The sequence below is a fragment of the Zonotrichia leucophrys genome, chromosome 5, assembly GCF_028769735.1.
Source record: "Zonotrichia leucophrys gambelii isolate GWCS_2022_RI chromosome 5, RI_Zleu_2.0, whole genome shotgun sequence".
Lineage (NCBI taxonomy): Eukaryota > Metazoa > Chordata > Aves > Passeriformes > Passerellidae > Zonotrichia > Zonotrichia leucophrys.
The window spans coordinates 33,556,327-33,570,154 of record NC_088175.1 but is presented as its reverse complement, the minus strand read 5'-3'; the positions used below and the strand labels follow the sequence as shown (position 1 = coordinate 33,570,154).

At 41.3% G+C, this 13,828-nt stretch overlaps 1 protein-coding gene across 2 annotated transcripts in view; it reads left to right on the top strand.

Moving 5' to 3' along the window:
- The window catches only part of AMBRA1 (autophagy and beclin 1 regulator 1), a 125,984-nt gene that overhangs the window by 96,117 nt on the left and 16,039 nt on the right, over nucleotides 1-13,828 (top strand). For both annotated transcript variants that reach the window (XM_064714473.1, XM_064714474.1), the window contains exon 15: nucleotides 1,378-1,517. In XM_064714473.1, coding sequence (XP_064570543.1) covers nucleotides 1,378-1,517 — 140 coding nt within the window. The remainder of the gene's footprint in view (nucleotides 1-1,377; nucleotides 1,518-13,828) is intronic.

Genomic DNA, 13,828 nt, shown 5'->3' with positions numbered 1-13,828 from the left:
AATGCTTATTTTATGAATTTATGTTCCTGGTTCTGGCAGACCCCTCCCTTTCCCCTCCTCCAAATCCAATCTTCCCATCTGAGAGTGCACCCTAATCTCCATGGTAACAGGTGTTAACCATTGTACAGCTGATTCCCCCCCTTCTATTTCTCCCCTTGCCCTTCCCTCCCTGCTGCCCCAGCAAGCAAGGCAGGGCAGGGGAATGGGACTGATAGGACAGAGATGAGTAGGACATAGCTAAACCCATAGAGACCTGTTCCTTATGCCCAAATGCTGAGCTTCTCTGAATGTACTAACTGCTGAGTGATGCAGCCAAGGCAAAGAGTGGCCAGCTTCTGCCATACAGAGAAATTCTTTTTTCTTGTCTAATGTGACCTCCTCAGAGGAGCAGTTAAATTTGTTACTGGTGATGGGAAATAATGCAGCTGTATTGTTTTGCTCTGACTTGCTTTGTGTGCATAGAGAATGCTCAGGATGAAGGTTCTGGGTACTAGCTATTGGAGGGCACATAGTTAAGTACTCCCTGACTCATGCTTCTCAAGTTAAATTGTCAAACAGACAAGATATGCAGTAGGCAACAGAGCTATGGAGTAAAATGGCCCCAGTTTGTTAAGATAGCTGATAAGTACCATCCTAATGACTTCTAATTATTTACTTCAAGTCACCTCAGCAGTCCAGTAGTGATTGATGTGCATTCCGATCAACATTCATCCTATTGTTCCAGCATAACATTATTCCCTTCTCTGCTCACTGGTTCACCACCATCCCCTTTTTTGTGGAGTCTGAAGGAAATGTTTTGTGAAGGTTGGATGCTTGCCCACTAGAAAATCTAGTCTTTCACTTAGATTTATCCCATTGAAAATACAGATTCAAAGTCTGTTAGTTGCGGTAATGACAGTGTACTGGCTAAATTTTTGAAGAAATTCTCTTAATGGTTTGGTCTTGTAAATGAAGTTTTCAGTCCTACCCTTCCAAAATCCTGATACTTGAATGGCCCAGTACACTGAAGCATCTTGTCCCTCTCTATTCCAAGTAGCCAAACTGATTCATTACTGCTTTTTCTATTTCCCATGGCTTCGTTTTTATGATTTCCATGTGTCATGTTTTTGGCCTAAATGGGTTGTTGTCAGTATACCCAGTTTGGGTTGCTGGATGCCTCACAGCTGTGTGCCAGTCAGCCTATTAAAGATTTAAGGGCACATGTATGTGCATTTCTAGCATCTGCTTACTCTCACTGCTGATTAAGTGATGGCCTGCAATCCTGTGAAGTGACATATCTCTATGGCCACATATGCTGCTGTGGGGAAATTTGTTTGAGCCTTCTTGGCTCTCCTGCCTCGTGTTGTCCTGTCAAGTAATCTCCTGTTGTTGTTCCAGAGAGTTTTCAATGTTCTGTACCCGATGCCCGCCGACCAGAGGAGACACGTCAGCATAAACTCTGCTCGCTGGCTGCCCGAGCCCGGCCTGGGACTGGCATACGGCACCAACAAAGGGGACCTGGTGATTTGCCGACCAGAGTAAGTGCTTACAGGGGACACTACAGAGAGCTGTAACTGCTGTAGCCGTTCTGTTCTCAGGTAGTGGGGATAACATGGCTTTTCTTGTGCTTGAGGCATCCTAAAACCCCAATACCTGATACTTCCTTTGGACTGCCACAGTGCTTACCTGTGTCTCTTACAATCAGTATTTGTTTTGCTGATGGTGAACTTCAGAGAGTGTTTGAAATGCATCTCATTAGCTCATGTTATTTCCGTGTCCTACTAGGATTTCTGGATCCTTTATTTCTCAAATGACTAGTGCAGTGTCTTTCAGCCTCTGTGGATTTATAGATTTCTGAAGGTTTACAGTGACAGGAAATTTGAGTTAGTAATATGCTTGCTTTCCTCAGCTTTCAAGGTCTTCTTGAAGACCACCAGCCAGGTTGCAAGTTGCTGACCTAGAATCATCAAATACTTTTTTCGGTATTCAAGCAAGAGATTCTGTGAGCTGCAAAGATTTTTGTCATGATTATGAGCAAGCCAGTGAATTATTTTGGTGTCCTCACCTAAAGTCCAGTGGTGTGACATATACATTTCAGTTCCCTTTAATTTGTATAGAGCTGCTAAAGGTGTACTGCCCCTTTTATAAACTTACAATTCAGCACAAGCTAGTTTAGTTATGGTCTGACACAGATGATGACAGTGACACATACTTTCAGTGTTCCTGGAGAGTGTCTGCATCTTACTTTGTTGAAACCCTTCTTTCCATTGTGTTGGTCAAATGTTCTTTTGGAACCACATTTCTTTTATGCTGCAGGGACACTTCAGAAGTTTCTCTGCTTCAGTTATTTCCTGGTAGTAAACTACCTTAGTGTTCTTTTGGGTTGTGCTTCACACTTTGAAGTTCCTTGGAACTTAAAAGCTGGCAGCTAGGAACTTACAGCGCTGCTGGTGATCATACCACATGCATGTGGACTCCATCTGTTGTGCCATGACATCAGGCATGTGGTGCTTGAGGAGAGTCATATTGTCAGTTTAGAATCACTAGCTGAAATCAGAATAAATATATACAATTGTAACAGTGACTGATTCAGCACAGCCTTCTGGTGAAGTCTGGTTGGAGATCAGATTGGACCAGTTTTGGTAGTACAGAATGGCAGTGCTTTTCAAGCAGCTCTCTTGTTCTCTTGAACATAATCTTTCATCAAGACCTTATTTATACATGAAATTCTATAAGATACTGTTATGGAATAAGCTCTAATCACTCTCTTTCAGGATAAGTGGATTTCTTTAAGAACAGTTGCTGTATTTTCTAAGCAGAATTATTCAGGAATAATGGCTCATTTCTTGAACTTGGGAATATTCTAAGTTATTTTCGGTATAGAAAAATGGTTAAGATTTAGTTTGCTGATTATGGTTCGTGAGATGAACTTGGATGAGAACCCAGGGAAATGAAGTCTCCCTGAGGATGGATTCTTTGATTGAATGCTGCACAGTCAAGCTTGATCTAGCTGTCCTGGCTTCACGCACCCCACATTAGATTTCCACTCCAGTTCTTGCAGTATGCCCCAAAGCTGAAAGGCATGTCTCTTCTTGGCACCTCACTAATTAAAGAGTCAATATGAACACTTTTATGATATGGTATGGAAACACAATCAGCCCTTCTGCAACATCCATGTGCAACCTTCTTAGCTTACTGTGTTAGTTATGCACTATTCCAACAAAAATAGGTGTTTTGTATGTGAACGTGAAACAAGGTGTCTGTATTAGGTGGGAGATTTATTGGGGGGGTTGACAAAAATGCTTCAGCAGGTTTCCTGCTGGTGGATTGGATGCTTCTGGTGATAATTGTAAACATCACATGGTCTGGTGGGTTCTTTCTGGAGCAGGACACCTGATGTGTTCTGTTCTCAACTGCACCATTTTATAGACTAAAAAGAGTCAGGAGTGTCTTGTTAACCTCAGCATGAAGGTGTAGATACTCACTGAGCTGTATAATTTGCATAGAGGCACTAACATAAGAACACAAAGGTGAAGGAGGCTCTCTCAGAGTAGAAGTGGCTTGCAGCTGTGGTGTCTGTTCCAGATCTACTTGACAGATCCTTAGAGAAAGGAAAAATCCTGACATGCCATCTCAGTAGTTCCTGGCTTAATAAACTTGTTTTGAGATTGGTGTGCATATTGGCTTTAACTTAAGCAGTGAGGGAGAAAATGGAAAATATTTGTGTGGTTTCCATACACAGTAATACAGTGGAAGACAAATACTAAATGCAGGATTCAGCAATTGATAGAGGAGAATATATTGGTAATTGATATATGGAGGATAGTCTAGCAAACAGCAGGAAAACACTGTACTACTGACTCCCCCCTCACCACCACTGTTCTAATTTGGCAAAGGAAGCTGTGGTCAGTAACAAACAACAGATACTAGTATAATTCCCTGGGTCTTAATTCCCATATGCAGTGGAGGCATTTGAAACCAAGTACTACAGGAATCATATAAACAGATTGAAATAGCAGTTGTTCCTCAAGTAGAGGATTTAAATGAGTAGACTGGAAGTACAAACTGACCAAAAAAAAAAAGGAAAAACAAAAGGCCTAACTTGAAGCTCCATGGACTCATAATGGGATGCTATGCAAGTAGTCCTCCCAGTGTTCAAAAGAAACACTGGTTAAAAATTGAAATGGCAAGGTCATATTATGTTGTCAGTCCATTATTGTAATCTCAGTACACAAATTTATAGGGTACATTTTGAAGGTAGGTAAAAAAACCCCCAAACATGTAAAGTGGGATCAAATGTATTGTGATTTGCCTAAAGTGGAGTACAGTAGGTTGTATACCTGTCCTTGAGAATTTTGTGGTTTTATTTCTAATTAAAAGGCTCAGCCAGGGATTTGCTCTAGGTCTAACATATCTGTGGTTTAGTAAGGTAGTTCCTGTATTGGAACTACAATAAATCTAGTTAATTTCTAAAGAATTAGAGCAAGATCAGGTAAAGAGTGGGTGAAGTCCTGGCAAAAGGAAAGAATACAACATTATTGACAGCTGGTCTCTGTCAAAAAAGAGGTCATTTGGCTTCTTTAAAAAAACAGTTCTGGAACTGGTTGATTAATACTATTTACACTAATGGCTGGTAAGGGTGCACTGAATAAATTTGCTGAGGATGTGACATTAGCTTTGTCACTGTAGAGAAAAATCAAAGTATTGCAAAGGAATCAGATTGCTGTTAAAGTGACTGGAGCTATAGAAATGAGAATTTAACAGTACAAAGTGCACTTAGTGACTAATTACACTAAGTTCAGTAGATAAAATGACGGAGGAGGAGAAAGACCTGAGGTTTTGGGTGATTGTAGGTGATTAAGCCATCAATACGTGAGGCTGTAAGAAAAAAATTTGTTCTAGGATGAGATACAAGATGCTTAACAGCAGAGGTGGCAAAATATTAATATGGGTGTAGAGGAAGCTAGATATATAAGCTGGAATAGTTTAAAATTTGCCTTTTAACTTGCACAGTAGCATAGAGTGCTTGATAGTGGAATCAGGGGACCATTTTATCTAAGAAAATCTGCAGTGTAGAGTCTTTATCAGGGCTAAAAAGGAAAGATAAGGAGGAGGTTACATAGCCTTCCATAAATATCCAAGAAGCAAGAACCATTTAAATGTATATCACAGAATGGTCAAGGTTGAAAGGGACCATCGGAAGTCATCTAGTCCAACCTCTGGTCAAGCAGCATCCCTTAGAACACATAACTCAGGATAGTAACCAGATGGTTTTTTAATATTTCCAGGGAAGGAGATAATGAAATCTCACTGAGCAACTTGTTCCAGTGCTCAGTCACCTGGACAGTAAAGTCCTTCTTGTTTTGGTGGAACTTTGTGTTCCAGTTTCTACCCATTGCTTGTTGGTCAGCACTGTCAGGAAGAGCCTGGCTCCATCTTCTTGACACCCTCTCTTGAGTCCCCTAGTCATCAGTGTAGCCCTCCACTGGACCTGCTCCAGGAGCTCCATGTCTCTCTTGTCTTGGTAAGTCCAGGACTGGACACAGCGCTCCTGATTTGGCCTCACCAGGGCTGGGTAAAGGGGCAGGGTCACCTCCCTTGACCTGTAAAAGAGCTGTTAAAGCTCTTTCTAATACACCCCAGGATTGTGGGGCCTTCTTGGCCACAGGGACACTGCTGGCTCATGGACAGTTTGGCCACCAGGACCCCCATGTGTTTCTCCACAGAGTTGCATTCCGGCAGATCAGCCCCTCGGCCTGTGCTGGTGCAGGTTCCCAGGTTCAGGACCTGCACATGCCTTTTTTGAATTTCAGTCAGTTCTTCTCTGCCCATCTCTCATTCCTGTCAAGGTCCTTCTGAATGGCAGGGATATCAGCCATCCCAGCTTTGTGTCATCATTGAACTTGCTGAGGAGGCATCTGTCCCTTCATAAAAGTCATTCATGAATAAACTAAACAGTACTGGGCCCAGTATTAACCCTTAGGGGACACCACTAGTTACAGGCTTCTAGCAGGACTCTGAGACCTGTCACTCAGCCACCTCAATCCACTGCTTCATCCTCACATCCTTTCTGCAGCTCCCATTTGCCTGTGAGGATAACATGGGAGACAGTGTTAAAAGGCTTGCTAAAGTCAAGGTAGACAACATCCACTTCTCTTCCCTCCCCTATCTAACCAGTATTCCCATTGGAGAAGCAGTCAGGTTGGCTAAGGGTGGTTTGTTTCCCTTTGGTGGATCCATGGTGACTTCTGACACCGATATAAATGAAAATATTTCAGCTGTCATCCAGGTGAGCGTATTGCCACCTGGCTGCATACCCCACTGGGATAATGGGGCTAGCAGTTTGGATCTAGGAAAATAAATAAATAAATAAATGTTTTTAAATTAATTGGCACAAATTGACTGATTAGGTTGTGACTGCAAATTAGAAGAAGGTGGCAACCAGATGATTTCTACAATAGCCTGTATGTTTGTTGGGTGGATGCAAAAGATTCAGCTGTTTGGAAATGCAGCTCAGCTTGCAGAGACAAGTGTATGACTTGCATACTTGTGACTGAGGGTGAGACTGACTGCTGAGCCATGAGGCAGGTTTTGGTATTCTAAACCCAGGGTTCCCATCTTAATAGGTGTTGACAAGTTGGTTCTCGGAGCTGTTGTGCTCTGGGGAGGTGAGAGCAGGTCTCTGTGACCTGTTAAAAACTTTGTGTACTTTACCCTCTGAATCTAAGTCTTTGAGGAATGGTATGCGTGAAAGAACCCAGGGGACTGGATTCCCTTGCAGCAGGAACCCAGGTTTTGGAAGTAACTTCCTCTACAAGTGACCGACAGGAGAAACTATTTACTGTTCACAAGTCTGATCTTGGAGCTGGAGCAAGAGGACTCAGGTCTGTGGTTCACAGGCAAATCCTGCTGATAAAAGAATGTTACCTCAGATGTGGCTTGGGAACAGGTTGCAGTCTTTATGAGGCTGTGACAGCCTTTTTCTTTTCCAAGGGTCTTGTAGTTCACTCTTGTCAAGGTTGCTAACTGGTAGACTTGCATACCCATTAGATCATGAGTCTGCTGTCTGCTCCCACATGGCTTCAGAATAACCCATGATAATCTGTGCTTTTTGGATTTAAGATGAATTTGTGTTCAGTGCAGAAGTGTGGTATTGAAAGGCTCTGAGGCTGCCATGTTTTCAAGGGTGGGCACCACTGAGCTAAATCAAGACACTAAATTGATAACAGTGATATTCAGTGGAAGAGCCATGTCAGATATAAGCAGGAATGCCTTTAGGCATACCACGTGAGGCAGTGTGCTCCATTTAGGAAGCAAAGTGAGCCACTACGTACTAAACTGTGGCCTGGAGGTCCGCCACAGGAAGTGATACAGCAGTGTGAATTCCCCCACTCCTCTGTTGTCCTGCTGCACACTGACTTTTCTGCATGGCTGCTAGTGCTTTTTTAGCCTCCCCAAGGATGTTTTTCTTTTGCTACATTCTACCTGACATCCTTTGTAACTGTGACCAGTAATAATCTTCAGTAAATCTCCCTTTCTTGACTCTGCATGCTTCAAGGTTTGATTCAGTTTCTGAATCCTTGGATTTGCATAATGGAATGAAGTCCTCTGTGTCTGTCTTGTATGGTAGAAGCACCTCTACTGAATTAAAAAGGAACTTGATTCTTAATGTTCACAACCTTTCCTATCCTGTCACATCCCAACAAGAGCTTTCCCCTTCGGAAACATCTCTGGTGGGGCATCTCAAACATGAACTATCTTGCAAAACGTAAGCAGGTGAGACCAAAAATAGTGAGGAGCAGACTGCATGCTGCCCTTTGCTGTCTCTGCTTGTGGAGGAACACTGTGGGAAAAAGGCAGGGGATCCAAGTATCAATTGTTTGGTTTTGCATCTTGAGTGTCCTCTCTCCTGTGCTCAGAAGCAGGTTCTGGAAGGGATCTATGCTCACGTGCTTTTGCAAATACTGTTACAGAAACCTCACTGTTCTGAGAAAATGTCAAGCTCTTGAAACACCTTGTTTAAGGCTAGCTTTTTAATGCAGGCATTCACAAGAGAGGAAGGATTTCTTCAGCTGTCAGAGCTTCTGGTAATGGAATTAATATACCCCTGAAGATGCATCTGGCTCAGAGGCAGCATTCCTTAGATTTCTCTCATTGGGAAGTAGGTGTGGAGAGTCTCAAACTGATTCAGTGTGCATATTTTAATTCTTTGGAGTGAGATCTCTCTCACATGAAATTATTCCAGAAAAATTATCTTTATGATAAATTCCTATGCTTTGCAAGTGATCACTGCATTTGTCTGTCTGTGCCAATCTTTTTTTTCTCTGAGAATAACATATCCTCCCATCTACTGATGGGGACAATGTGTCTACATCTAGTTATCAGTGTTGGTAAAGAGATGGTAATCTATGCAGCTGCCTGGCACATCATGTCTCCCTGCTGGCTGGCTCTGTTCCTCAGGCTCTGCAGCCGCCAGCCATGATGCTCCCAGCAGCATAAGCTACATCCTTTGCCTCTTAAGAATGGCTTCTGGAGGATGGAGTAAACAAGGAGACAGAAGGAGGAACTGTCTTCCTTCATGTGTAACCAAGGGATGTTAGCAGCCCTGCATAGGAAATGTTCTCACAACTGTTAACTGGGGTAGCTGGAGATGCTATTTATGTCTATGTCCTCCCAGCAAATGGCCTTTTGAATGGCAGCATCTGCACAGGGCCTTTAACAAGGAAGTGAATGTGTGTCCTGGACTTCTGCTGCCTGTTAACCATAAGACACATTGAATTGTCTAAGGGAGGATAAAAGATGCTTTTGATTGATGAAAAGACTGAAAAGAAGGAAAGATGGCCCATTTTGCACTATAGATGCATCCTGCAAGCATACATTTGGATTTTGTCATTCTTGCATTTAAGATAAACTAAATTATTTCCAAATTCTGCAAGAAAGCCTAGGTAACCTCAGTGCCAGGAGGCTTGGTCATTGCAGTTGCTGAAGTAGACTGCTAATGTGGAGGCTTGAAACAGTATTTCCATTCCAATACCATTTTTTATTCTTTTTTCCCTTTTTGTATGTGAATCGGATATCCAGGATGACTGATGGCATTAGGCGAAAGTTGCCTTCAGAAAATTCCAGTTAAATACATCTGTGATTCTTAAGGATAAATTTTGAAAGCTGCTTTAAGTCTTCAGTTACTAGCAAGCTCATTTCCCTCACCCAGTTCTTCAAGATATACTGTAGGACTGACTCCTTAATGACACTTATTTTGCACCATGAGAAAGGGAACTTGGTGCAGAGCTCTGTGTTAAGAAATCATAGCCTGGTATTTACCAGTTTGTGCTCTGCATCACTGGTCATCTGCAGGCCCTAACTAGTTCTCAGTTTCAGTAGAGCTCTTTGTAAGAGCACAGCCACGTGCTGTAAAAACAGTTACCAAATGCTTCAGTTACATCTATTCAGATCACACCTGCCACCTTTTCTTCCTGTACTTTTTTCTAATTCTGTCTTCAAAAGCAGTTAAATTTCATGCAAGCAATTATTTTACTAACTGCCTACTGCATATGGCTCACTCTTTCATTGTTTCAATATATCTTCTTTTTTCTATTTGTTATATTACTCTCTTTAAAGATAAAAGTTACACTTAGAAGACAATAATAGTCAGTTTTAAGTATGACTTGCTTTTTGAAGAGTGCTGCTAAGTTGACTTTCTTGCCCTTTTGTCATTTCCTCTTTTTTGTTTTTTTGAAATGTATTAAAAAACAGGTGCAAATGACTCAAAAAAGTTAACTTTTTAAAAAAAATTGGAATGAGTGCAACTAGCTGCTATGTCTGGCATATTTCTTAGTCCCTAATTACACAAGTACCCTTGGATATTTTAGAAGTGGAGACTTCAGAGAAGAGAATTCAATATCTTGTCCACTTTGAAACACCATTGATTTTTGTCGTTAGCCTCACTAACGAATAGTCCTTTTTCCATTTTAATGCCACTTTCCTCATGTTTATTTTTAGAATGTCTTTTCCCTCCCTTGCAGCATGAGTCCCCCGCCTGCCTTATAACCTTTTTTTTCTCCACAGATCTATACTAGACCTTCCATGTTCACTTGTTTACTTCCTTGGCTTTCCAATAAGATTTTCTTTAATTTTCCAGTTTTTAATCCATATTATTTGAGGAGTTTTATTTGGTGTCCCTTATGCCTGTTTTTTTCCAGCAGGACTCTGCGAATGAATCCAGCTAGCAAATAAAACAGCCTTTTTTTTTTTCATTTTTGTTCCCCATTTTAAATCTGTCTGCCAATAATTTTAACTTCATGTCTACAAACTATGAATAATTGGAGTAATAATTGCAATTTGGGGTTCTTGATGATTTTTTTCCTTTTTTTCCTTTTTTTTGGAGACAGTTTCCCCTATATGCTAAACAGAATACTTTTTAGTTGGATAATTTCAAAGCTACTGAAGATTAAAAATACAAAACTTTGCTTTCCCTGTGGATCTCACTGAGGCTTGACCAAACCAAGATCTTGGTTCTGGAGCTTGGCAACTTGGTGTGTGCACATTCCAGTGTTCTATTAAAAATAAGCATTTGCTATGCTTGCTAATTTTAAGCATTTATCTTGATGTTACTTTCTCTCATTATAGATGTATTTTTGTGGTTTAGTTTACTGGCATAATATCTACAAAACAACCCTATTTCATCAATGTTAGCTTCTGCTAAAACAGTAATGGAAGTTCAAATATGACTTAAGAGTGACTTTAGCTCTCTTGTAGCAGTTAAAGATGTTTTAAAGCCTTAGAAGGCATAAACAATTTGCACTCCTCCAAACACTTCTAGCATCCTAAATTGTCTAAGCCAGTGGAAGAGCTGCTAGATCATAAACAGCCTAAGATATTCTGAGGGTTCAAAGCTTATTTGGAGTGTAGTCTGCCCATAATCACTTTAAGCAATTAACAAGCCTTTAGATTTTTAGAGGGCTTAAGTAAATTGTCCATCTTTAGAGCTGTGTGGATGATAATATCAAGCTGAACTGTGCTTGTTTGAAGACCTTTAAGCTGTGTCTTCTGGAATCTGTTATTTACCTTCCAGAGGTGTCCCTACCTGGTACTTGGTGTGGTTGGAGCCAGATAGTAAAGGATACCATGGCATACTGGCAAGATTTAGTGAGAAGAAAGTCAGTGAAATTGTTATTTGGTCTATTTCTGCCTTGTTTGTTCCCGGCTATTTGGCTTGGGTGCTGTGCTCTTTTTCTCATGACCATGATACAAGTTACAACTTCCTATGTCACGCTGTGTAAACACAGTGTGTTTACATGACTGTAGTGTAAAAAATTTCTAAAAAAATCACTTTTAAAAATTGTTCTGGTGTTTTTGGCAAAAGAATGAAAGCTGTCTAAGAGGGACTTTCCTTGTCCTTATTCTCAAGACTGTTTTTTCTGTTCAACCTTGCATTCCTTAAGGGCAGCACTCTCAACTGCAATATTTTTACTTGAGTCCCAAGATAATCAAATGTCCATAGTTTCATTCTAAACTTTTTTCTTTCTGCTCTGTCATTGTCTTGGTGCTAAATTTCCATTTGTTACTCCTGTTGGATCTGTTGGAAGACTGATTCTTAATTGAAGACTTCTCCCATGGAAATATAAGACAAATTCCTCTTAATGCTTTCTGGCGGTGTGTTTCATCCATTTCAAATTATTTTATGAGTCTGCTTATCTTCTGCATGCAATCTGTAGGTAGGTTGCAAATGCTGACTCCTGGAAGTCACTTAGTTTTTAGCAATACTGGTCCTGTGGATCAGAAGAAACTCTTCTGTTTGGGTTCTTCTTATTGTATTAATCTCTCTTTTCTTTGTCTCTGAAGTATCTGCGAGCTTAGCTGACTGATGACTCTCTTCCTTAGCTGAGATACCAAAACTTTACTGAGGGAAGATGGCTGTTAGGGATGTGCCTTCTGTCTAAATCTTATCCACTGGCCACAAGATCATGAAGTGGATCCAGCCTTAAGTGCCCACTGGTAGACAGAACAAACTCATATATGTTTACATTGTTGAGAGAGAAGAGCTGCTGAATTAGCTACTGGTGCCACCAGCTTTATAAGGCTGACCTCATACAAATGGTGTGAGTTTGAATACAGCATCTTCAAAAATCAAAATGTTTAACCTGGCTGGCAGGACTGCTGGCAGGACCAGTTGTTTGCAAAGTGTTCCAAGCTGAGTTGGCACCCTCCCTGAAGCAGGCACACAGCTACCAGCTGCACCAAGCTGCTGCTGTCCTGCTTCTGCAGCACCTTGGACAATTCAAGTAGGTATCAGGGTATGTTGCTGCATGGTTGCTGGTTTTCACACAGGCAAAACTTGCAGGATTCTGGAAAATTAGTGGGTTGTATCAGTATGAGGAGTAAAAATGAGGCTGCTCTTAGATGCATCATTCATCTCAATGTGATGGACAGGATGATGTCATACATCATTTTAATATCTGTGGTTGTCAATCATAAACTGCAGATCTTGTGTTCCTTGGATTCCTGTACTTGATCTTGTGCCCTTCCCCTGGCTAGTTACCCATGGGCTGGCACCAATGAAGCTGCCACCTCTTCTTGGTGAAAGGGAGTTACTGCCCTGCAGAATTACTCCAGAAATCCCCTTTGCTTTGGTACCATACAGTTTGCACAGCAGCCAGTTTTCACTTGGATTTGTCTCTGCACGTGGTTCATCGCCTGCACAGAAAGCTAAATATTTATGAAGTAGGGCGTTAGAAATTATTGTTTTCCCATCCAGGCAGCTGCTGGGAGTGCCAAACTTCGCCTTGTACTAACAATACCGTTGCCTAGCTAATCATGGGAGCTAGGGATGGGCTTGCTGTGCTGATCATCACCATGCTGGCAGAAGAGAAAATGAGCTGCTGACAAGGATGCATCTGGAATATGGCCAGCATTGCATTGCATTGCATGAGATACTGTGTGCTGCTTCTTCCTTCCCAAACCAGGACAATAGATTCCTGTTCCTTAGCATAGTGTCACCTTGCTCTCTTGTAGCTCACTCTATTTCCTTGATACAGTTTGAATGGCTTAGAAATGACAAGTTTACACGAAGGGAAGAATGCATGTCTTGGGAAATTCAAATCTTTGTAACTAATCTGGTTTTGTATGCTTGCATTTGAATGGACAGTATATTTGAGAAATCACCTTTAAGGAGTATTTCCTTTTGTGGAGAAAGCAAACTTGGCAGCATGAAAATTAGGTGCATTGCATGACATCAGAAAGGCAGCTTCCTTTCTGTGTTGGGCTTGCTACAGTCTACATTTTGGTAATGAGGTTGTGCTGATATTTTTGGATGGGATTGCAGGCAGCAATGTTGTAATCAAAATTTAATTCGGTACAAGAGCAAACAAGTGGGCTGCTGTTGGGCCTTTCCATGTGGCAGGATTTGAAGGAGAGCAGTGCATTTGCTCATTGCTGCTGTCTTCAGATTTCACTTAAATCATCCCCTGATGATACAAGTGAAAAGGTAGTAAGTGCTATTTATGCCTTCCTGGACATGCATACATCACTTGCAAATTATGGGTTGTTTTGTCTTGCTGTCATGTTCCTGACTGTATTGTTATGATAGAGTTGGGGAATTTTCATCCTAATCCTTTCTCCTCTTCAATTCCCAGTTTTGGATATGCCAGCTGGGGGTTTACCCACGTGTCTGAGTCTGTTGTGCTGACCTGTGCTTTGTCAATTTACCCTTCAAGTACTGGTTAAGCGAGTGCACTAAATTGCATTTCAGCTCTCTTGTAATTTGTTAATAATGTTGTCATTAATTCCTAGTACTTCGTCCTGATTTCTTCCTGGAGACATAACTGAGCTGTTTAGGTAATACTCCTGTGTA